The sequence below is a fragment of the Oncorhynchus gorbuscha genome, linkage group LG02 (assembly GCF_021184085.1).
Source record: "Oncorhynchus gorbuscha isolate QuinsamMale2020 ecotype Even-year linkage group LG02, OgorEven_v1.0, whole genome shotgun sequence".
NCBI lineage: Eukaryota > Metazoa > Chordata > Actinopteri > Salmoniformes > Salmonidae > Oncorhynchus > Oncorhynchus gorbuscha.
Genome location: NC_060174.1, coordinates 83,289,822 through 83,316,114, shown reverse-complemented (window position 1 = coordinate 83,316,114; position 26,293 = coordinate 83,289,822). Strand labels below are relative to the sequence as shown.

Genomic DNA, 26,293 nt, shown 5'->3' with positions numbered 1-26,293 from the left:
GAAAGACTTAAGGCGAAAAGTCTGCGAACCCCCGAGAACAACTGAGGGAACTACATGATGACGATTCTGAGGAAAACAGGAGGCAATATGACAAACTAAAAAGGTGAGCCTGACATGGTGATGAACACTCCTGCTCCTACAGCGCCCCCAAGTGGACATGCGCCTCAGCCACAGCCCATAGTGCCTTCTGTACAATTTCCCCCTCAGACCTATGGGAACCCACAACCATGGGGCCCACCATCAACCAAAATGCCACCTATACAATGCTGGGGGTGTGGACAATTTGGACACACGAGGAACCAATGTCTACAAAATCCTCAATATCAAGGATAGGCTACAACACCTGGAGGGAGACAAAATTTCAGAGGGGGAAACGGGAGGATACCAACAACAATGTGGATATTAGCAGCAACCCCAAACCTATGGAGGACCTCCACAGCAGGCACAAGGAGATTACAAGCCTGGTCCTGGCCACCAAGGAGGACGCTGAGGAAATTAACCACAGAGAGGGGGAAGAGGAAATCAGAACACCAACAGTTCTTATTTTCCTGACGATCAGCAATGAAGAGGCCCAGACCCTTTCCTCCAGTGTACCCAGTACATATTTGAAGATGGGGGAGGGGAAAAGGACCCAATAATCAAACTTCGGGTACATGGAAGAACTATCCCATTCTTAATTGACACTGGAGCACACTGTTCTTGCTTAGGTGCACCAGCCTGACCTCTGACACTGCCCTGACTGTCGATGACAGTTTTGCATATATAGATCAAACTACAGGGATGAAACATGCAGGGTTTGGTATTGAGACAATTGATAGAACCACTCACATACAACAACCAGTACCAGATACTTTCTCAGCTCAACAGGCTGAACTTTGGCACTAACCACTGCCTGTAAAATGGGAGAAGGGAAAAGGGTTACAGTTTTCTCTGATTTTGCTTATGCAATAGGGGTTCTGTCTCTCCTGGTGTGGTATCTGGAGGAGTAGGGGTTTGTCTCACCTGGTGTAGTGTCAGGAGGAGTAGAGGTTTTCACAATGCTTGTGGAAGTCCTATTCGTAATAGAACTATGGTTTTAGATCTCTTGGAGGCTATGATGCTGCTCTCTGCTTTGGTTATTGTGAAGGTTGCTGCTCATTTTGTGAGTATGGGTAACGCCATGGCAGATGATGCTGCTAAATTGACTGCCTCAAAGTGTCATGGCCACTCCATGTTCTTCTCTGCTACTGTTTGGAAATACACTGATTTGGCATCTAAACAGGCTTTGGATGTTGGTTCTTATTTGGTATGGCAACAGTAGGGTTGTAAACCTGCCCCGTTTCTAAAATTCAGAGACATATTCTGTCTGGCAAGTGGCCCATGGTATTTAAAAAAAATCTGTTATTTTACCAGGTAAGTTGACTCAGAACACGTTCTCATTTACAGCAACGACCTGGGAAATAATTACAGAGGAGAAATGAGCCAATTGTAAACTGGGGATTATTAGGTGACCGTGATGGTTTCAGGGCCAGATTGGGAATTTAGCCAGGACACCAGGGTTAACACCCCTACTCTTATGATAAGTGCCATGGGATCTTTAATGACCTCAGAGAGTCAGGACACCCATTTTATGTCCCATCCAAAAGACAGCACCCTACACAGGGCAGTGTCACTGCCCTGGGGCATTGGGATATTTTTTAGATCAGAGGAAAGAGTGCCTACTACTGTCCCTCTAACACCACTTCCAGCAGCTACTGGTCTCCCATACAGGGACTGACCAGGACCAACCCTGCTTAGCTTCAGAAGCAAGCCAACAGTGGTATGCTGCTGGCTCTAACCTGGTACCTAACCTGGTATGGCACATTTGTCAAGGGGGGATACGAGAGGCAATTTCTTTGGATTGGTTTCATCCAAATTTGACTCAGCACGTGAAACAGTTTCTGTTTCGATGTGCTACGTGCATGCAAATTAACATTGCCAAAGGAACACCTCTGAAACCAGGTAATTTCCCTATGCCAAGAGGACTCTTTGTCCATCTTGCCATGGATTTTATAGATCTTGCAAAAAAGAAAGGAAAAGGTACTGTTTAGTCCTTATTGACAGGTTCATCCAGGTGGGTGGAGGCATTTACCACCACACACTGTGATGCTAAGACATTAGCAAAGCTACTAGTGAGGGAGATAAGACCTAGATTTGGTGTTCCTGAGGTTTTATCTGCAGACAATGGTACCCACTTCACTGGTGATGCAGTGAAGCAGGTAGCCATAATGATGGGAGTCCATCTACCACCCCTAGAGTAATGGGGTTACCGAGAGAGCTAACCAATCCATTAAACAAGGGTTAGCTAAGGTATGCCACTCCACCAATAAATCTTGGGTTGATTGTTTACCACTGGTGTTAATGAAAATGCTCAGTAGTGTTAAAAGGCCTGGGGTATACACCCCATGAAATGTTGACAGGAAGACACACCAATGCCATGATTACTGTATATATGTGATAACCTTTGTAGGCTTGCAATGCGCCATGATGGAAAAGTACTGGGTAAATGGAGATGTACTGCTTTAGTTCTCAGGCTGAGAATTGTCTTCACCTGCTGATAGTCACGCAGGCTCAAGGCTGAGATAGTAGAGTGAGAAACCACAGTCTAGACATGTTTTTCTCATCGTCGATACTTTGTATCTAATCCAATGCAACAATGTTAAGATATGATTGACAGTAGGTTGTATAAAGAGTATGGTCTCCTGTTTCGCGACACATATCTTTACTATAAACTACTGAGGTACTCTGTATGTGAATCTCTGTCTGCAATTGCATTTTATTATTAAAGAGTTTCATACCAAGGTTCCTGTGTCTGTGTCAAAGGTCCACCAAACAACTCCCAATCACGGCCGTTTGTGATACAGCCCCGGATCAAACCAGGGTCTGGAGTGATGCCTCTAGCACTGATATGCAGTGCCTTAGACCGCTGTGCCACTAAGGAGCCCAAAGTAAAAGGCACATGACAGCCCTCTTGCACCTAAAGGACTCTCAGACCATGAGTAACAAGATTCTCTAGTCTGATGAAACCAAGATTGAACTCTTTGGCTTGAATGCCAAGCATCACTTCTGGAGGAAACCTGGCACCATCCCTATGGTGAAGAATGGTGGTGGCAGTATCATGCTGTGGGTATGTTTTTCAGCAGCAGGGACTGGGAGACTAGTCAGGATCGAGGGAAAGATGAACGGAGCAAAGTAGAGATCCTTGACATAAACCTGCTTAAGACCTTAGACAGGAGTGAAGGTTCACCTTTTCAACAGGACAATGACCCTAAGCACACAGCCAAGACAACGCAGGAGTGGCTTCGGGACAAGTCTGAGTGTCCCGCCCAGACTTGAACCCGATCTAACATCTCTGGAGAGACCTGAAAATATTTGTGCAGCGACGTTTCTTATCCAACCTGACAGAGCTTAAGAGGACCTGCAGAGAAGAATGGGGGAAAACTCCACAAATACAGGTGTGCCAAGACTCGAGGCTGTAATTGCTGCCAAAGGTGTTTCAACAAAGTACTGAGTAAACGGTCTGAATACTTATGTAAATGTGATATTTCTGTTTTTTATTTGTAATAAATTTGAAAAATATTCTAAACTGTTTTTTCTTTGTCATTATGGGGTATTGTGTGTAGATTTAGGGGGAGAACAATGTAATCCATTTTAGAATAAGGCTGTAACATAACAAAATGTGGAAAAGGTCAAGGGGACTGAATACTTTCCAAATGCACTGTATGCTAATGATATTTGTTGTTAGTTACTGCACAGTGAAGGCAATTTGCCCACCTTTAAAGCATGTGGTTTACCTAATCCAACGAGTATCTATTATATTGACAAGAACGTGTGACCAGTCTTACAATGGAACTGCATGTCCTCAAAGATGGAAGTCAGGCGGGAGGCGAGATCTGGTGGGACAATTCTAGCCAATGATAGGTTATATACGAGTGTGAACAAAAGGCACAAATCCGATATAGATTCGTTTTTTTTCCTAAATTGCCAAACTGCCACGTGCATCCACTTATTAGTGCATTCGTAACAACCTAACCATTACGACACTTCTATCCGATCAAATAAGCTTCACTTAGCAAATTAGTAATTGTTTGTTTAACAAATTCGACACTCATTAACCTCCATACAAAAATTCCTCACTTTGATCTTATTTTCGCGGCGACTCTCTTGTACGTGCGCGTTCCCAAACCTGACGCTTCCTCCCTTTTATAAAAAAATAAAAAAATCCTCCCCTTTCCTATATGTTATCATCCACCCACCCTCTTCTGTGATAGAGCGAAAGCCTTGTTTACGCGCGCGCGTTCCCAACAGGCACCAGTGGGGAGCTGTCCAGCCAGCGATTTGAAGTAGTCTTCTTGCCCGGATACTGCTGTCTCTTGTCTGTCCAGGAATGAGAAGTGATGGCCGGCTCTGCAGCAGAGGAGAAAACCTTCCGAAGGTTCTTGGAGCTCTTCCTCCGAGAGATGAGGCCACCACTTCAGGAGAACGACCCTGTCCCGATGCGCCCTTTATCGGACCTCACCTCGGCGGACGAAGTGGAAGGGGAATGCCTCGATATGTGTCTTCAGCACCTGTGCAAATAGTAAGTACCGATTTGATTTTATAAATTGTTTTTGTATGCAGCTTAAACGAACGGTTTGTGTTTGCCTTTTGCATGACCAGTTTCAACTAGAATAGGTCAGGAATTTGGAGTCAACCTAAGTGAATGTACACTATAATTGTGTTGGCGGTAGTCTATTTTACAATAATCTGCTATGACCGATTTTACGGAAACACAGTTAATATAAAATATAAGCTACCGTTAGCCTACACTGTTCTAACTAAAATAAACAGCTTTTACATTCTGTATGCAATTTGGTTGCTACAGAATTGCTCTCCGGTCAGTTTTGCCGGGTGGACTGTGAAGCCACTTGCAATGTCCTGACATCGTCATCTCCCATGTTGCTGCCGACGTCATTGGATGGCTTATGTTGTGACATATGTAAGAGAGGAAAGACGAACTTCAAATATATTTCAGCTGTACGTCGGTTCCTCTCCTTCCTTTCGTGCATCCAAGTTAGTCGAGGTACAGTTAATGTGAATTCACCCTCTCTTTTTGCGTCGCACGACGTCATTTCATTCGTAGGAAGGAACTATTGCATTCCTCATATTAACCATAGCAGACTTTCCGATTCATACAGTTTAGTCGTACAGGCATGACAACAGTACGGAGATGACACTGTACACACTTTGTTCACTATGTCCTGATTTGCCTTTTTTTTGTTCTCAATTTCTGTGTATTCGCAACTATCTTTAGCTCACCTGCGCTCGTGGGCGCGGGCTCCACGGTACATTAAATTCAAAGCTATAAGTGTGTGGTCAGGTTTGAGCATTTTTAGATATATTACGTCACACTCGCACCCATAAATAGTACATCAAACCACCGAAGAGACCGAAAAGACCATTGTGAATTTCTCAAGCATGTCGAGGATGATTGCAATTTGATGCTTGTAATTTTGACACCACCAATAAACGACACAACAAGAAGCAAACATAGCCCAGTCTAAAATAGAGCCATTTAATTGCCACTATAAAAGGCACCCAAGTGTTTGGAAATAGTGAATACTTGACCTTGTAAATGTGAGCTTTCAATGTATTATGTTTGATCTGTGTTTAATTTACATAGAGCTATTGAACTCAATGTTGAATTGGAAGTGCTGTGTTGGGTTTCTGTCAGTAGTTTACTGAAGCTATTCCATATCATACATCATTATTTTGATGTTCACGCCCTATTGCCCCATTTCAAAGACCTAATCTTGTTGTGCGAATACCACCCATTCCGAATGTTTGGGAAGAGACTGAAGCGTTGAGATGAGTTGTTGTATCAGTCTGCTAGATCTGTTTTGCACAAAGAGCTTATTGTCTATGACTGTTTGTTTTATTCAAATGTGCACACAGCTCTGGATGCTGCCAGAGCCTATACTACCAGAACAGACAGTAGGCCTGGTGTTTACAGTGGGGCAAAAAATTATTTAGTCAGCCACCAATTGTGCAAGTTCTCCCACTTAAAAAGATGAGAGGCCTGTAATTTTCATCATAGGTACACTTCAACTATGACAGACAAAATGAGGGGAAAAAATCCTGAAAATTACATTGTAGGATTTTTTAAATTAATTTATTTGCAAATTATGGTGGAAAATAAGTATTTGGTCACCTACAAACAAGCAAGATCTCTGGCTCTCACAGACCTGTAACTTCTTCTTTAAGAAGCTCCTCTGTCTTCCACCCGTTACCTGTATTAATGGCACCTGTTTGAACTTGTTATCAGTATAAAAGACACCTGTCCACAACCTCAAACAGTCACACTCCAAACTCCACTATGGCCAAGACCAAAGAGCTGTCAAAGGACACCAGAAACAAAATTGTAGACCTGCACCAGGCTGGGAAGACTGAATCTACAATAGGCAGCTTGGTTTAAAGAAGTCAACGGTGGGAGCAATTATTAGGAAATGGAAGACATACAAGACCACTGATAATCTCCCTCGATCTGGGGCTCCACGCAAGATCTCACCCCGTGGGGTCAAAATGATCACAAGAACAGTGAGCAAAAATCCCAGAACCACACGGGGGGACCTAGTGAATGACCTACAGAGAGCTGGGACCAAAGTAACAAAGCCTACCATCAGTAACACACTACGCCGCCAGGGACTCAAATCCTGCAGTGCCAGACGTGTCCCCCTGCATTAACATGTCCAGGCCCGTCTGAAGTTTGCTAGAGAGCAATTGGATGATCCAGAAGAAGATTGGGAGAATGTCATATGGTCAGATGAAACCAAAATATAACTTTTTGGTAAAAACTCAACTCGTCGTGTTTGGAGGACAAAGAATGCTGAGTTGCATCCAAAGAACACCATACCTACTGTGAAGCATGGGGGTGGAAACATCATGCTTTAGGGCTGTTTTTCTGCAAAGGGACCAGGACGACTGATCCGTGTAAAGGAAAGAATTAATGGGGCCATGTATCATGAGAATTTGAGTGAAAACCTCCCTCCATCAGCAAGGGCATTGAAGATGGAACGTGGCTGGGTCTTTCAGCATGACACTGATCCCAAACACACCGCCCGGGCAACGAAGGAGTAGCTTCGTAAGAAGCATTTCAAGGTCCTGGAGTGGCCTAGCCAGTCTCCAGATCTCAACCCCATAGAAAATCTTTGGAGGGAGTTGCCCAGCAACAGCCCCAAAACATCACTGCTCTAGAGGATATCTGCATGGAGGAATGGGCCAAAATACCAGCAACAGTGTGTGAAAACCTTGTGAAGACTTACAGAAAACATTTGACCTCTGTCATTGCCAACAAAGGGTATATAACAAAGTATTGAGATAAACTTTTGTTATTGACCAAATACTTATTTTCCACCATAATTTGCAAATAAATTCATTAAAAATCCTACAATTTGTTTTCTCATCTTGTCTGTCATAGTTGAAGTGTACCTATGATGAAAATTACAGGCCTCTCTCATCTTTTTTAAGTGGGAGAACTTGCACAATTGGTGGCTGACTAAATACTTTTTTGCCCTACTGTATATTGACATATATGAAATGTAATTGACCCCATGGATAAGCCTACGTTTATCTAATGAGAACCCACATATTATGCATTTATTACACAAAAACAATCTCCATTTGTGGATATTTGCAGTGTTTCCTGGTTCCCTCTCTCTAAAGTTATCATAGTTTGATTATTTGTTTTCCACTGTGTCATTCCTGCAGCTCTAATGATAGTATTTTTAAAGGAGAGCAATGTCTTAACATGGCACAAAGTGAGACACATTGTTATACACTGTGCTGCAAGCATCAGCTCCTGTTGTGTTTCAGCTGAACGTGTGATTTATTTTGTCTCTGTGTTGAAGATCTAATAATAGGCCTGGGAGAGAGGTGGAGATCCCCTTTGCTGCTCTCCCTGTGCGTGTGTGCGTGCATACGTGCGTGCGAGTTGCTCACAGGGTGCGTATGTGCGTATTCAAAATGGTGGAAATGAACACAGATGTGGATTTGTGTGTGTGTATGTTTGCAATGACGCCAGTGTGAATACAATTTTGTCACATTCCCGTCCCTACCTGAGAGATTATAGGCACACATTTGAAAGGTACAGAAATCCGCTCGGTTTCACACTTATGTGGGGGGGAATTGTGACATGGTACACCCGGGCCAGCATCAGCCTGCTCAGTGTGTGGGTGAGACGCAACCCTCCTTTCAAACTGTCATGGCTGACACGTAATGATACTTCTGGAGGATAAAGGAATCACAACACCGAAATGGGACTGCGCTCTCTATCGTACATGTCACATTTAATGAGAACTCACTTTTGAATTTAACCCAAAAAAGTAGGGTATGATTGTCACAACAATGTCAAAACATTCAAGTGACAGGAATGCTTTGGCTTTGCGAACAGGAAGTCTGTGCTTATTGTCTGTCTGGATTTCTTAAACACTGTACATAAAGATCATGTACTTATTATGCAGCCATCAAATATAACAGTTGATCATTATCCAACCATCAAACACAAGTAAGACCATTGACCTTCATTTGAATTTGTACCTACTCTGTGATTGACAGAATATGCTGGAAGCAGCACTGTCAGAAGCAAAGTAGGACGCAGACCTCACTCAGTTATTGTTAACGAGTGGCCACCTCTGTCCCGCTACAGCAGTACAATTCCTGGGGGTGTGTGTGTGTGTGTGTGTGTGTGTGTGTGTGTGTGTGTGTGTGTGTGTGTGTGTGTGTGTGTGTGTGTGTGTGTGTGTGTGTGTGTGTGTGTGTGTGTGTGTGTGTGTGTGTGTGTGTGTGTGTGTGTGTGTGTGTGTGTGTGTGTTTTAATTGTATTTTTTCATATTTATTTAACCAGGTAAGCTAGTTGAGAACAAGTTCTCATTTGCAACTGCGACCTGGCCAATATAAAGCATAGCAGTTCGACACATACAACAACACAGAGTTACACATGGAATGAACAAAACAGTCAATAATACAGTCGGAAAAAAAGAAAACAAAGTCTATATACAGTGAGTGCAAATTAGGTCAAATAAGGGAGTTAAGGCAATAAATAGGCCATGGTGGCGAAGTAATTACAATATGGCAATTAAACACTGGAATGGTAGATTTGCAAAAGATGGATGTGCAAGTAGAGATACTGTGGTGCAAAAGGAGCTAAATAAATAAATACAGTATGGGGATGAGGTAGATAGATGGGCTGTATACAGATGGGCTATGAACAGGTGCAGTGATCTGTGAGCTGCTCTGACAGCTGGTTCTTAAAGCTAGTGAGGGAGATGGGAATCTCCAGCTTCAGTGATTTTTTTTGCAGTTAGTTCCAGTCAGTAGCATCAGAGAACTGGAAGGAAAGGTGACCAAAGGAGGAATTGGCTTTGGGGGTGACCAGTGAGATATACCTGTTGGAGCGCGTGCTACGAGTGGGTGCTGCTATGGTAACCAGCGAGCTGAGATAGGGCGGGGCTTTACCTAGCAGAGACTTGTAGATAACCTGTAGCCAGTGGGTTTGGCGACGAGTATGAAGCGAGGGCCAGCCAACGAGAGCTTATAGGTCGCAGTGGTGAGTAGTGTATGGGGCTTTGGTAGCAAAACGGATGGCACTGTGATAGACTACATCCAGTTTGCTGAGTAGAGTGTTGGAGGCTATTTTATAGATGACATCGCCAAAGTCAAGGATCGGTAGGATGGTCAGTTTTACGAAGGTATGTTTGGCAGCATGAGTGAAGGAAGCTTTGTTTCGAAATAGGAAGCCGATTATAGATTTCATTTTTGATTGGAGATGCTTAATGTGAGTCTGGAAGGAGAGTTTACAGTCTAGCCAGACACCTAGGTATTTGTAGTTATCCACGTATTTTAAGTCAGAGCTGTCCAGAGTAGTGATGCTGGATGGGCGGGCAGGTGCGGGCAATGATCTGTTGAATAGCATGCATTTAGTTTTATTTGCGTTTAAGAGCAGTTGGAGGCCACGGAAGGAGAGTTGTATGGCATTGAAGCTCGTCTGGAGGTTAGTTAACACAGTGTCCAAAGAAGGGCCAGAAGTATACAGAATGGTGTCGTCTGCGTAGAGTTGGATCAGAGAATCACCAGCAGCAAGAGCGACATCATTGATGTATACAGAGAAGAGAGTCGGCCAGAGAATTGAACCCTGTGGCACCCCCATAGAGACTGCCAGAGGTCCGGACAACAGGCCCTCCGATTTGACACGCTGAGCTCTATCAGAGAAGTAGTTGGTGAACCAGGCGAGGCAATCATTTGAGAAACCAAGGCTGTTGAGTCTGCCAATAAGAATGTGGTGATTGACAGAGTCGAAAGTTATGATATCGTTAAAGACCTTGAGTGTGGCTGAGGTGCACCCATGACCAGCTCGGAAACCAGATTGCATAGCGGAGAAGGTACGATGTGATTCAAAATGGTCAGTAATCTGTTTGTTAACTTGGCTTTCGAAAACCTTAGAGATGCAGGGTAGGATAGATATTGGTCTGTAGCAGTTTGAATCTAGAGTGTCTCCCCCTTTGAAGAGGGGGATGACCGCGGCAGCTTTCCAATCTTTGGGAATCTCAGGCGATACGAAAGAGAGGTTGAACAGGCTAGTAATAGGGATTGCAACAATTTCGGCAGATAATTTTAGAAAGAGAGGGTCCAGATTGTCTAGCCCGGCTGAGTTGTAGGGGTCCAGATTTTGCAGCTCTTTCAGAACATCAGCTATCTGGGTATGGGTGAAGAAGAAATGGTGGGGGCTTGGGCGGGTTGCTGTGGAGGGTCCCGGGAAGTTGACCGGGGTAGGGGTAGCCACGTGGAAAGCATGGCCAGCCGTAGAGAAATGCTTTTTGAAATTCTCAAATTATAGTGGATTTGTCGGTTGTAACAGTGTTTCCAAGCCTCAGAGCAGTGGGTAGCTGCGAGGAGGTGCTCTTATTCTCCATGGACTTTACAGTGTCCCAAAACTTTTTGGAGTTTGTACTGCAGGATGCACATTTCTGTTTAAAAAAGCTAGCCTTAGCTTTCCTAACTACCTGTGTATATTTGTTCCTAACTTCCCTGAAAAGTTGCATATCACGGGGGCTATTCGATGCTAATGCAGAACGCCACAGAGGATGTTTTTGTGCTGGTAAAAGGCAGACAGGTCTGGAGTGAACCAAGGGCTATATCTATTCCTGGTTCTACATTTTTTGAATGGGGCATGCCTATTTAAGATGGTGAGGAAGGCACTTTTAAAGAATAACCAGGCATCCTCTACTGTCGGGATGAGGTCAATGTCATTCCAGGATACCCCGGCCAGGTCGATTAGAAAGGCCTGCTCACAGAAGTGTTTTAGGGAGCGTTTGACAGTGATGAGGTTTGGTCGTTTGCTCGCAGACCCATTACGGATGCAGGCAATGAGGCAGTGATCACTGAGATCTTGGTTGAAAACAAAAACAAGTGTATTTTGAGGTTGAGTTAGTTAGGATGACATCTATGAGGGTGCCCGTGTTTACGGATTAGGGGTTATATCTGGTAGGTTCATTGATAAATTGTGTGAGATTGAGGGCATCAAGCTTAGATTGTAGGATGGCCGGGGTGTTAATTAAGCATGTCCCAGTTTGTCACCTATCAGCACGAGCTCAGCAGATAGGTGTGATGGCCGGGGTGTTAATTAAGCATGTCCCAGTTTGTCACCTATCAGCACGAGCTCAGCAGATAGGGGTGTGTGTGTGTGTGTGTGTGTGTGTGTGTGTGTGTGTGTGTGTGTGTGTGTGTGTGTGTGTGTGTGTGTGTGTGTGTGTGTGTGTGTGTGTGTGTGTGTGTGTGTGTGTGTGTGTGTGTGTGTGTGTGTGTGTGTGTGTGTCAGAGCAGCTGACTAATAACCGTATAACAATGCTAATGATGAAAGCAGTTCGGCTTTGCAAACCCAGTCCGCTTGTGTTTGAAGCCGTCACCATCTCCTTATTTGACAAGGCACTTTGAAGCTGGGTGAACTGAGCAGCTTGTCAGGTGTACCTTACACCCCTTAATGATGGCTGTTGACAAGGAGTGGGAGAGAGAGGAACAAAATAGATGCAGGCATACAAGTCAGCAGGCTCATTTGTCCTCACAATTCCACCATGTCATTATAAAGAAAAATAACCACAGCAGGAGCTTATGCAATATATGCAATGCATAATTCAACACACATGCTGTGGTGGCTAAACATAGACATTACTTACTGCCTGACAGCTAGTTCTGTTGGAACGGCTATAGAGTCCGTCTTGAGGATGGGTAACAATCAGTAGGGGTGCATGGGTAAAATCACTGGGGAAGTCAACCTCAACCCCCCCGCCAATGCCATATTACAACCTACAGTGGGGCAAAAAAGTATTTAGTCAGCCACCAATTGTGCAAATTCTCCCACTTAAAAAGATGAGAGAGGCCTGTAATTTTCATCATAGGTACACTTCAACTATAACAGACAAAATTAGAAGAAAAAAATCCAGAAAATCATATTGTAGGACTTTTTATTAATTTATTTGCAAATTATGCTGGAAAATAAGTATTTGGTCAATAACAAAAGTTTATCTCAATACTTTGTTATATACCCTTTGTTGGCAATGACAGAGGTCAAACGTTTTCTGTAAGTCTTCACAAGGTTTTCACACACTGTTGCTGGTATTTTGGACCATTCCTCCATGCAGATCTCCTCTAGAGCAGTGATGTTTTGGGGCTGTTGCTGGGCAACACAGACTTTCAACTCCCTCCAAAGATTTTCTATGGGGGTGAGATCTGGAGACTGGCTAGGCCACTCCAGGACCATGAAATGCTTCTTACGAAGCCACACCTTCGTTGCCCGGGCGGTGTGTTTGGATCACTGTCATGCTGAAAGACCCAGCCACGTTTCATGTTCAATGCACTTGCTGATGGAAGGAGGTTTTCACTCAAAATCTCACGATACATGGCCCCATTCATTCTTTCCTTTACACGGATCAGTCGTCCTGGTCCCTTTGCAGAAAAACAGCCCCAAAGCATGATGTTTCCACCCCATACTTAACAGTAGGTATGGTGTTCTTTGGATGCAACTCAGCATTCTTTGTCCTCCAAACACGACGAGTTGAGTTTTTACCAAAAAGTTATATTTTGGTTTCATCTGACCATATGACATTCTCCCAATCTTCTTCTGGATCATCCAAATGCTCTCTACCAAACTTCAGACAGGCCTAGACATGTACTGGCCTAAGCAGGGGGACATGACTGGCACTGCAGGATTTGAGTCCCTAGCGGCGTAGTGTGTTACTGATGGTAGGCTTTGTTACTTTGGTCCCAGCTCTCTGCAGGTCATTCACTAGGTCCCCCCGTGTGGTTCTGAGATTTTTGCTCACCGTTCTTGTGATCATTTTGACCCCACGGGGTGAGATCTTGCGTGGAGCCCCAGATCGAGGGAGATTATCAGTGGTCTTGTATGTCTTCCATTTCCTAATAATTGCTCCCACCGTTGATTTCTTCAAACCAAGCTGCTTACCTATTGCAGATTCAGTCTTCCCAGCCTGGTGCAGGACTACAATTTTGTTTCTGGTGTCCTTTGACAGCTCTTTGGTCTTGGCCATAGTGGAGTTTGGAGTGTGACTGTTTGAGGTTGTGGACAGGTGTCTTTTATACTGATAACAAGTTCAAACAGGTGCCATTAATACAGGTAACGAGTGGAGGACAGAGGAGCCTCTTAAAGAAGTTACAGGTCTGTGAAAGCCAGAAATCTTGTTTGTTTGTAGGTGACCAAATACTTATTTTCCACCATAATTTGCAAATAAATTCATTAAAAATCCTACAATGTGATTTTCTGGATTTTTTTCCCCCTCATTTTGTCTATCATAATTGAAGTGTACCTATGATGAAAATTACAGGCCTCTCTCGTCTTTTTAAGTTGGAGAACTTGCACAATTGGTGGTTGACTAAATACTTTTTTGCCCCACTGTATGTCTTGTGATAATTGCATTGTTTGCTCTACAACCTGTTAATTCATATGCCTTGCGACTGTGAAATAAAGGCCTAAAGGCAGAGACAATCAGAAGTCCTAGTAGCAGAATAAATTCAACCACACTTTTTTGTTTTATCACAAAACCGGATAGCAACCTCTGACCAGTGATGTCCACAAAGCATATTGCATGTACAGAAAGAGACAGTTACATGACCTACAGCATGGTCAAGCAAGTTAATGTTTCCATTTTCGGACCACTAAACCTCTATTGATTTAGAACCACAGAGAGTTAAGAAAACAGAAGCTGCCTCCACTATTCAAGCACCATTTCAACTTCAACAATTTAATCCAATCAACATAAGCTAAATATGATGTGGATTTATGTTTGCATGTGTGCATGCATGTTGACTCACCCTACACCAATGCCATCCTCCTCTCTTTCATGCTGACGAAACGGTCTATCACTCTGTCATACATTACATGCTTTTATTTTTTGTTGTCCTGGGCTAAAACTGGCTAAAATGCTTGCTCAGTAGCCTAACTTCCATTCATGGGCAACGTTAGCTAGTTAACATTAGCCTTCTACAGTCGTAGCCAAAAGTTTTGAGAATGACACAAATATTAATTTCCACAAAGTTTGCTGCTTCAGTGTCTTTAGATATTTTTGTCAGATGTTACTATGGAATAGTGAAGTATAATTACAAACATTTCATAAGTGTCAAGGGCTATTATTGACAATTACATGAAGTTGATGCAAAGAGTGAATATTTAAGGTGTTGACCCTTCTTTTTCAAGACCTCTGCAATCTGCCCTGACATGCTGTCAATTAGCTTCTGGGCCACATCCTGACTGATGGCAGCTGCATTCTTGCATAATCAATGCTTGGAGTTTGTCAGAATTTGTGGGTTTTTGTTTGTCCACCCGCCTCTTGAGGATTGACCACAAGTTCTCCATGGGATTAAGGTCTGGGGAGTTTCCTGACCATGGACCCAAAATATTAATGTTTTGTTCCCCGAGCCACTTAGTTATCACTTTTGCCTTATGGCAAGGTGCTCCATCATGCTGGAAAAGGCATTGTTCATCACCAAACTGTTCCTGGGTGGTTGGAAGAGGTTCCTCTCGGAGGATGTGTTTGTACCATTCTTTATTCATGGCTGTATTCTTAGGCAAAATTGTGAGTGAGCCCACTCCCTTGGCTGAGAAGCAACCCCACACATGAATGGTCTCAGGATGCTTTACTGTGGGCATGACACAGGACTGATGGTAGCGCTCACCTTGTCTTCTCCGGACAAGCTTTTTTCCGGATGCCCCAAACAAACAATCGGAAAGGGGATTCATCAAAGCAAATGACTTTACCCCAGTCCTCAGCAGTCCAATCCCTGTACCTTTTGTAGAATATCAGTCTGTCCCTGAAGTTTTTCCTGGAGAGAAGTGGCTTCTTTGCTGCCCTTCTTGACACCAGGCCATCCTCCAAAAGTATTTGCCTCACTATGCGTGCAGATGCACTCACACCTGCCCGCTTCCATTCCTGAGCAAGCCTCCTTGAAGTTCTTGATGATCCAATAAATGTTTGATTGAGGTGCAATCTTACTTGCAGCAATATCCTTGCCTGTGAAGCCCTTTTTGTGCAAAGCAATGATTACGGCACGTGTTTCCTTGCAGGTAACCTGGGTTGACAGAGGAAGAACAATTATTCCAAGCACCACCCTCCCTTTGAAGCTTCCAGTCTGTTATTCAAACTCAATCAGCATGCCAGAGTGATCTCCAGCCTTGTCCTCGTCAACACTCACACCTGTGTTAACCTCTTGCTCCTACCTGACACGCAGGCGTCCCATCTAGACATCTGGAAATGCAAATGCGCTACGCTAAATGCTAATAACGTTCATTAAAATACACATGCAGGGTATTGAATTAAAGCTACACTCGTGAATCCAGGCAACAAGTCATATTTTTAAAATGCTTTTTGGTGAAAGCATGAGAAGCTATTATCTGATAGCATGTAACACCCCAAAAGACCCGCAGGGGACGTAAACAAAATAATTAGCATAGTCGTCGCTACACAAACCGCACAAATAAAATATAAAACATTCTTTGTTGGCACTCCTAGATGTCCCATAATCACTATTGGGTCTTTTTTTCGATTAAATCGGTCCATATATAGCCTAGATATCGATCTATGAAGACTGTGTGATAAACGGAAAAAAATAGCGTCTTATAACGTAATGTCATTTTTTTAAATGAAAAAAGTCGACGATAAACTTTCACAAAACACTTCGAAATACTTTTGTAATGCAACTTTAGGTATTAGTACTCGTTAACAAGCGACCAAATTGATCACGAGGCGATGTATATTCTTTAGCTGTCCGTCTGGAAATAATGTCCGGGTAAATCTCAACCAAAATATCCGGTCGGCGACCTGAAGAAATGGCTTGTCTCTTCTTCGTTTGACCAAGAAACAAAGCCTAGGCAAATGACAAGACTGTTGACATCGTGTGGAAGCTGTAGGTATTGCAACCTCAGCCTCATTTATTGTGGTTCGCCTTTAACAATGGGTTGAAGTGGCGGATGGATATATATTTCCATTTTCAGTGATCAGATTTTCCTGCGCTTTTCGATGAAACGCATGTTCTGTTATAGTCACAGCCGTGATTTAACCAGTTTTATAAACGTCTGAGTGTTTTCTATCCACACATACTAATCATATGCATATACTATATTCCTGGCATGAGCAGCAGGGCGCTGAAATGTTGCGCAATTTTTAACAGAATGTTCGAAAAAAGTAGGGGGTAGGAGTAACAGGTTAACGAGAGAATCACTGACATGATGTCAGCTGATCCTTTTGTGGCAGGGCTGAAATGCAGTGGAAATGTTTTTGGGGGATTCAGTTCATTTGCATGGCAGAGGGACTTTGCAATTAATTTCATCTGATTACTCTTCATAACATTCTGGAGTATATGCAAATTGCCAGCATACAAACTGAGGCAGCAGACTTTGTGACAATTTATATTTGTGTCATTCTCAAAACTTTTGGCCATGACTATACATCTAGCTGCATATTGAACTTCCATCCTATCAGGCCAGAGGCACAACAAGTTATGAATTAACGGTTGGATCTGTTATAATCTTTGGCCAGTCTGGAGAATTAAGTAAATCCAGAAAAACCAGAAGTCCAAATCCCCATCTCCATTCCTGGAGAATTTAGGAAAGGGCCAATTTTAGCTAGCTAGCTGGACACTGGAAGACAACACAATGAGATGCAATAATTCAGGTTTTTCTGTCTGGTGTATGCTCTCAATGGGATCTGATAGGAGTGAAGGCCATTATCCCGGTGTTGCCTCTTCACTGTTGAAGTTGAGACTGATGTTTTGCGGTTACTATTTAATGAAGCTGCCAGTTGAGGACTTGTGAGGCATCTGTTTCTCAAACTAGACACTCTAATGTACTTGTCCTCTTGCTCAGTTGTGCACCAGTGCCTCCCACTCCTCTTTCTATTCTGGTTAGAGCTAGTTTGCTCTGTTCTGTGAAGGGAGTAGTACACAGCGTTGTACGAGACCTTCCGTTTCTTGGCAATTTCTCACATGAAATAGCCTTCATTTCTCAGAACAAGAATAGACTGATGAGTTTCAGAAGAAAATCTTTTGTTTCTGGCCATTTTGAGCCTGTAATGGAACCCACAAATGCTGATCCTCCAGATACTCAACTAGTCTAAAGAAGGCCAGTTTTATTGCTTCTTTAATCAGACCAACAGTTTTCAGCTGTGCTAACATAATTGCAAAGGGTTTTCTAATGATCAATTAGCCTTTTAAAATGATAAACTTGGATTAGCTAACACAACGTGCCATTGGAAAACAGGAGTGATGGTTGCTGATAATGGGCCTCTGTACGCATATGCAGATATTCCATAAAAAATCAGCATTTTCCAGCTACAATAGTAATTTGCAACATTAACCATGTCTACACTGTATTTCTGATCAATACCCCCCTTAGCCCTGAGTGTCTCTTGGTGGGGGAATGTCCCTCCAAATGGATCAACTAATGGTAGGGAGAAATAATAAATAACCCTATGATATTGGACATCGCTTCATCACTCACACGATCAGCAGAAGCCACCAAGGCATTGCCTATACCACGCAATTCATTGACGACAACCCTTTTTCATAATGCCTGTACTGGCGGCAGTAATAACTTTCCTTATTTCTCATGCAACAACTACGTACTTATCATATGAACAACAAATGAGAACTGCAAAACATCAATGTGCTCGTAATGTGCCCATCCTCTGGCTGTAGTTCAATGTGGAGTAGTATTGAAGGAGGACTTTCATTCCATAATAGCAGTTTGACATGTAAAAGTTGCATTTCCTTCACGCAGTAATTTTCTGCAATTTCTTGGGGATTCATGATTAGCCAGTGGAAGCAATTAAAACTCTTGTTCTGAGATGTGTGTGTGTGTATATACACTGCTCAAAAAAATAAAGGGAACACTAAAATAACACATCCTAGATCTGAAGGAATTAAATATAATTATTAAATACTTTTTTCTTTACATAGTTGAATGTGCTGACAACAAAATCACACAAAAATTATCAATGGAAATCAAATTTATCAACCCATGGAGGTCTGGATTTGGAGTCGCACTCAAAATGAAAGTGGAAAACCACACTACAGGCTGATCCAACTTTGATGTAATGTCCTTAAAACAAGTCCAAATGAGGCTCAGTAGTGTGTGTGGCCTCTATGTGCCTGTATGACCTCCCTACATCGCCTGGGCATGCTCCTGATGAGGTGGCCGATGGTCTCCTGAGGGATCTCCTCCCAGACCTGGACTAAAGCATCCGCCAACACCTGGACAGTCTGTGGTGCAACGTGGCGTCCCAGATGTGCTCAATTGGATTCAGGTCTGGGGAACGGGCGGGCCAGTCCATAGCATCAATGCCATCCTCTTGCAGGAACTGCTGACACACTCCAGCCACATGAGGTCTAGCATTGTCTTGCATTAGGAGGAACCCAGAGCCAACCGCACCAGCATATGGTCTCACAAGGGCTGAGGATCTCATCTCGGTACCTAATGGCAGTCAGGCTACCTCTGGCGAGCACATGGAGGGCTGTGTGGCCCCCCAAAGAAATGCCACCCCACACCATGACTGACCAACCATCAAACCGGTCATGCTGGAGGATGTTGTCAGCAGCAGAACGTTCTCCACGGCGTCTCCAGACTCTGTCACGTCTGTCACATGTGCTCAGTGTGAACCTGCTTTCATCTGTGAAGAGCACAGGGCGCCAGTGGCGAATTTGCCAATCTTGGTGTTCTCTGGCAAATGCCAAACGTCCTGCACGGTGTTGGGCTGTAAGCTACGCCTCGCTCAAAGTTGAATTGGGATACCACTCCGACTTGATGGGGTTTGCGGGATCGTGCAAAACAGAGGGGGAGGGGTGGGGGTGTGTGTATTGGGATTGAGCCTAAGCCTCCTACTTCCTCCATTCACTCCACCCCCCTGTCTCCTGCTGCCCCCGTTACCCCCACTGGGGTGGCTGATGGACAGTTATTGAGAGGAGAGCTCTCCTAAACTTAATTAAACAGGCGCGTCTCACACAGCTGTAAACAACCATGCGCACATCCGGATTCCTCCAAGAAATGCATTTGTGAGCGCGCGCACACACACAGTTTGCTTCTTTACACTGCTGGAGTAACAATGTTTGGTGTCGGAAGCGCTGCAACTGAAGGCTGCGTTAATGAGCACTGTTGTGTGACCGGATTGGACATCAGAAGAGCAGGGGAGACATTTACATGTTCCACACTTGTTTCAACCACATCTTCTCATCCATAACGCAATAGGAAGAGGGGGGCTCATCTGTTCCCTCACCCAAAGTGCCTCAGTCCTAATGGACTACCACAGCGTCACAGAGTGGTACTGGATCAAGCGTGGTTTTCCATTCACGTCTTAAATAACTTCAATGTAATTACAATGTTAGTGCAATCTTGCAGTTGTTCAGGATTAATGAGACAACTGTAATCAGGCCTACAATTTGTCCATCTCACAAAAGACTGATGAGATGCTCTGTTCCGAATGATCAATTCCACTCATTTTTCAGCTCTCACATCAAAGAGTGCTTTACATGAAAACAAATCATGTATTTATGCACAAGAGCTCCCTGATGAAATTGTCCTGTTCATTTTTTGTGTCACGCCAAAGTCTGGCTAAGAGCTTTTTGGCATCGAATTAGAAAGTGATTGTTCTTCAGCAACATTGACAGCAGCTGCTCCCAAAACACACACACACACAAAATAATTAGATAGAGATTTTACAGAAGACACATTGCAGGCATCTGGTTTAGAGAGAGAGAGAAAGAAGGAATCCATCAGCCTCCCTCATTTGTCCTAAATCTCGAGATGAGCAGTGGTGATCCGTCATTCAGGGCAGGTGAGAGCCCCACCTGTTTTTTTTGTTGCCTGTTTTTTGCATGTTATTTTGGCAATAATTAGTGTCCACATATCAGTTGGTTAACAATTGAAAAGCCTCATACAAACATGGTCTCTTTCTTGCTTTCTTGAGTAAGGCATCTCCAAAATGCAGGTGTTTCAGCCTCGCTCTGCTTTCTGTAGGCGTTGGTAATCTTCTCTAGTTGCGCCGTGATTGGCTCAGTGTACTGTCACTCATGGGGACACTACGTCACCTCAGAATCTACAGGGAGAGCTAGGCAGGTCAAGCCCCCTTGGCTGCTGCCATATATTTACATTAGAAGTGCTCATCCAATAAGGCTCAAGGTCTTTGGCCTCAGATAAAATGACGTCAAATCACATTATATCTACCGTAGCTTTGATTGGACTGATTATGTCAGCATCATTGAATTTAATTCATTTTGGGTGAAAGTATTAATTAAAACGCTTGTTTCCAAAGTGGTCCTCGATGGTAAAAACAACAACACATATAATGATTAAAAGACAAAATGATAAACCACCATAAATACATTAATTTAAATTATTATCCTAAAAAGTGGCACTATTCACTGCACTTCTCCCTAACCTTAAAAATCAACCATATTCATTTCACACTAAAAAATCTATTCATTGCACATCATACATATCAGTCAAATAAATACACCTGCCCAGCAGTAGGGGGCACAAGGGGCAGTGGTGTGGTATCTCTTACTTAGACAACCTTGTCCAAATTAAAACCTTTCCCTGCTTTTTAAAGCTATATCTACTTTTTCTTTGCTTGATCTCCAGGGGAAGGCTATTCCATAGACAAATGCCTGTATGGAAAACGTGCTCCTCGCAGTACTTTTAATTCTTGGTATTTTATAAGACAACGCTAGCTCTGGTATTGTAACTGTGTTGGTTATAGACCATATCAATGTGGTTTTTCATATAACCTGGGGCATAATCATTTAAAATGTCAGACATGATTACGTTTAAGTTGGTCATCTGGACTCCAAAGGCAACAAGCCCACCTACCGGAACTCCAGTACCCCTATGTGGGTCCTAGGGGACATTCAGCATATACCCAAAAACATTATTTTGCATGACCTGAATTTTCTTTCTTTCTTGATAGCCCTCAATACCAAGCAGAGCAGGCATGATCAAAATTACACTGGATCAAGGTTGAGACTAGCAGTTTCTTAACTTTGATGTTAAAATATCTAGCGTTAGGATATAAACATTTCAATTTATTCACAATTTTTAGAAAGAATTTGGCAGCAATCAGGTCTCCAGAAAGGCACTGATCTAGGGACACACCAAGATAAGTTAGATTCAATATCCTTGCCTGCACAGTTTGCCTTTATCTTGTCAGCCCTAAACAATCTATGTTTTGTTGCAAACTAAATCGATTCAGTTTTTCCCAAATGTAGTGACAATTTTTTGTCAGTTAACCAATCTCTAACAAAATGGAATTCCTTACTCAGGGTCTCCTCTATGTAAGCCATATTCTTCCCTGGTACCAGTATGGCTGAGTCATCAGCATAAAGCAGGAGTTAGCACTTTACTGTATCTGGTATATCATTAACGTATATAAGAAATAAAAGAGTCCTTAAAATTGATCCCTGCGGTATTCCACAGGATGTTTCTTTGGCCTCTGACAGAACATCACCAACATTACATACTTGTGTTCTGGTGGTCAGATAAGACCTAAACCAATTCACTGCTACATCATTTAGACCCATGTATTTCAGTTTCATCAGGAGAATATCATGGTCCACAGTGTCAAAAGCTTTCTGCAAGTCTAACATGACCCTACCTGTATAGTTCCTCTTCCCACTTTCCTGCTTGATGTGATAAAAAAGGTGGTTACGGCAAGTATTAGTGGAATGAGCTGTTCTAAATCCAGATTGGAGTTCATAAAGTAGTTTGTGCTCGAAGGTATCCCTCAAGTTGATTAAAAACTAATCTCTCAACAACTTTATATACGGTGCTGAGGATCGACACAGGCCTATAGTTTCCTTCAAATGTTTTTCTGCTCTTCTTGTGGAGTGGAACCACCCGGGCTGTTTTGAGATCATTGGGAACTGTTCCACTACTAATAGAAAGGTTTACAATATGCGTTATCATTTTAGCAGTAACACATGCACTATCCTTTATGAATCTTGCAGGAAGGTTATCCAGCCCAGTTGCTTTGTTTGTGCTCATTAAGCATAGTAGATTGGAAACTTTGTCCTCTGTTACCATGCACAGCTCAAACAAATAATAAGTGATACCTTTGCTATGGTAGAAGTTGTTCATGAAAGACTGGCCATAGTGTCCAGAGCAGGTCAGTAACTTCTTAACCAGAGATGAGGCTATAGTGGTAAAAAATATGGTAAAATAATTTGCAACCTTTTCCTGGTCATTGCATAAAACATAATCAATAACCAGGCCAATACTACAGGATTTTATCTTTATGGGGAGTTTGAGCCAATGTCCTTTAAAATGTTCCACAGTTTACAAGGCTGATGTAAGTTGTCATTGACAGCATCTTTGTAATGTTGGGATTTGGCCTTATCCATTTTGTATCTTCCCTGGTTTCTACAGTTAATATAACCTTCATAATCTTGTTGAAGATTTGTTCTTCTGAATCTGGCCAGGTAGGATCCCTCTTCCTTATGAGGTCTAAGATCTCTGAAGTGATCAATTTCCCTGACCTCTGTTTGATTTGAATTTGTTTCATCGGAGATAGAGGGTTGAGTGTTCAACTGTTCTGCCTTACTATTATTCGACCATGCTGGTCATTTATGAACATTTGAACATCTTGGCCATGTTCTGTTATAATCTCCACCCGGCACAGCCAGAAGAGGACGGGCCACCCCACATATGCTCTCTAATTCTCTCTTTCTTTCTCTCTCTTGGAGGACCTGAGCCCTAGGACCGTGCCCCAGGACTACCTGACATGATGACTCCTTGCTGTCCCCGGTCCACCTGACTGTGCTGCTGCTCCAGTTTCAACTGTTCTGCCTTGTTATTATTCGACCATGCTGGTCATTTATGAACATTTGAACATCTTGGCCATGTTCTGTTATAATCTCCACCCGGCACAGCCAGAAGAGGACTGGCCACCCCACATAGCCTGGTTCCTCTCTAGGTTTCTTCCTAGGTTTTGGCCTTTCTAGGGAGTTTTTCCTAGCCACCGTGCTTCTACACCTGCATTGCTTGCTGTTTGGGGTTTTAGGCTGGGTTTCGTTACAGCACTTTGAGATATCAGCTGATGTACGAAGGGCTATATAAATACATTTGATTTTGATTTAATTTGATTTGAGTGAGATACCAAGCTTCATCAACATCACAGTTTAGTACAGTGCCTTGCGAAAGTATTCGGCCCCCTCGAACTTTGCGACCTTTTGCCACATTTCAGGCTTCAAACATAAAGATATAAAACTGTATTTTTTTGTGAAGAATCAACAACAAGTGGGACACAATCATGAAGTGGAACGACATTTATTGGATATTTCAAACTTTTTGAACAAATCAAAAACTGAAAAATTGGGCGTGCAAAATTAAATGACTAAATGACTAATGATGATAAATACAATCCACCTGTGTGTAATCAAGTCTCTGTATAAATGCACCTGCACTGTGATAGTCTCAGAGGTCCGTTAAAAGCGCAGAGAGCATCATGAAGAACAAGGAAAACACCAGGCAGGTCCGAGATACTGTTGTGAAGAAGTTTAAAGCCGGATTTGGATACAAAAATATTTCCCAAGCTTTAAACATCCCAATGAGCACTGTGCAAGCGATAATATTGAAATGGAAGGAGTATCAGACCACTGCAAATCTACCAAGACCTGGCCATCCCTCTAAACTTTCAGCTCATACAAGGAGAAGACTGATCAGAGATGCAGCCAAGAGGCCCATGATCACTCTGGATGAACTGCAGAGATCTACAGCTGAGATGGGAGACTGTCCATAGGACAACAATCAGTCGTATATTGCACAAATCTGGCCTTTATGGAAGAGTGGCAAGAAGAAAGCCATTTCTTAAAGATATCCAGAAAAAGTGTTGTTTAAAGTTTGCCACAAGCCACCTTGGAGACACACCAAACATGTGGAAGAAGGTGCTCTGGTCAGATGAAGCCAAAATTGAACTTTTTAGCAACAATGCAAAACGTTATGTTTGGCGTAAAAGCAACACAGCTCATCACCCTGAACACACCATTCCCACTGTCAAACATGGTGGTGGCAGTATCATGGTTTGGGCCTGCTTTTCTTCAGCAGGGACAGGGAAGATGGTTAAAATTGATGGGAAGATGGATGGAGCCAAATACAGGACCATTCTGGAAGAGAACCTGATGGAGTCTGCAAAAGACCTGAGACTGGGACGGAGATTTGTCTTCCAACAAGACAATGATCCAAAACATAAAGCAAAATCTACAATGGAATGGTTCAAAAATAAACATATCCAGGTGTTAGAATGGCCAAGTCAAAGTCCAGACCTGAATCCAATCGAGAATCTGTGGAAAGAACTGAAAACTGCTGTTCACAAATGCTCTCCATCCAACCTCACTGAGCTCGAGCTGTTTTGCAAGGAGGAATGGGATAAAATTTCAGTCTCTCGATGTGCAAAACTGATCGAGACATACCCCAAGCGACTTACAGCTGTAATCGCAGCAAAAGGTGGTGCTACAAAGTATTAATTGAAGGGGGCTGAATAATTTTGCACGCCCAATTTTTCAGTTTTTGATTTGTTAAAAAAAATTGAAATGTCCAATAAATGTCGTTCCACTTCATGATTGTGTCCCACTTGTTGTTGATTCTTCACAAAAAATACACTTTTATATATTTATGTTTGAAGCCTGAAATGTGGCAAAAGGTCGCAAAGTTCAAGGGGGCCGAATACTTTCGCAAGGCACTGTACATGAGACCAATATAAAATTCCAAGTACTTCTACAAAACGTTCCTTCGAGTATTGTTTCATAGACCGTACCTTCATGTAGTTATTACCTGGCTCAAGTAGCATTTTAGATTTCTTACGGATACAGTAGGTTACCAAATGATCACTAAAACCAATATTTAAGACTCTTGACTGACAGACATTCTCTTGGTCTGATACAATAATCAAATCCAAAGTTGATTTAGTGTCAATATACACCCGGGTTGGCTCAGCAATCAGTTGTTTTAGTCCAAATAACTGATTAAAGTTATACAGGGAAATTTCAGACTTCGGTGAGTCAAGACAACTGGGAACTCTGGGAAAAAAACTAGCTCCGACTGGGAAAATACATGTAACCCCCTCACCAGGCTTGAATTTGACTCTCACGATATTACTTTACTTAGAATATCTCGACAGCATGGGATATTAGGTGAGAAGGACATATCCAATAAGAATCCCTATTGTAAACTCGCTAGGGTGATGACTACTATGGTATTAACTTCAGATAGAATGATTAGAGATTTTTGTTATTATACACTGCTCAAAAAAATAAAGGGAACACTTAAACAACACAATGTAACTCCAAGTCAATCACACTTCTGTGAAATCAAACTACACTTAGGAAGCAACACCGATTGACAATACATTTCACATGCTGTTGTGCAATTGTAATAGACAACAGGTGGAAATTATAGGCAATTAGCAAGACACCCCCAATAAAGGAGTGGTTCTGCAAGTGGTACCACAGACCACTTCTCAGTTCCTATGCTTCCTGGCTGATGTTTTGGTCACTTTTGAATGCTGGCGGTGCTTTCACTCTAGTGGTAGCATGAGACGGAGTCTACAACCCACACAAGTGGCTCAGGTAGTGCAGCTCATCTTGGATGGCACATCAATGCGAGCTGTGGCAAGAAGGTTTGCTGTGTCTGTCAGCGTAGTGTCCAGAGCATGGAGGCGCTACCAGGAGACAGGCCAGTACATCAGGAGACGTG

The 26,293-nt window shown here is 42.9% G+C and overlaps 1 protein-coding gene across 1 annotated transcript in view; it reads left to right on the top strand.

Annotated features, from left to right (window-relative positions):
- The first annotated feature begins 3,663 nt into the window (after positions 1-3,663).
- The window catches only part of LOC124011202 (protein phosphatase 1E-like), a 90,695-nt gene continuing 68,065 nt past the window's right edge, over positions 3,664-26,293 (top strand). The window contains exon 1 of the mRNA XM_046324328.1: positions 3,664-4,597. Coding sequence (XP_046180284.1) covers positions 4,416-4,597 — 182 coding nt within the window. The 5' untranslated portion in view covers positions 3,664-4,415. The remainder of the gene's footprint in view (positions 4,598-26,293) is intronic.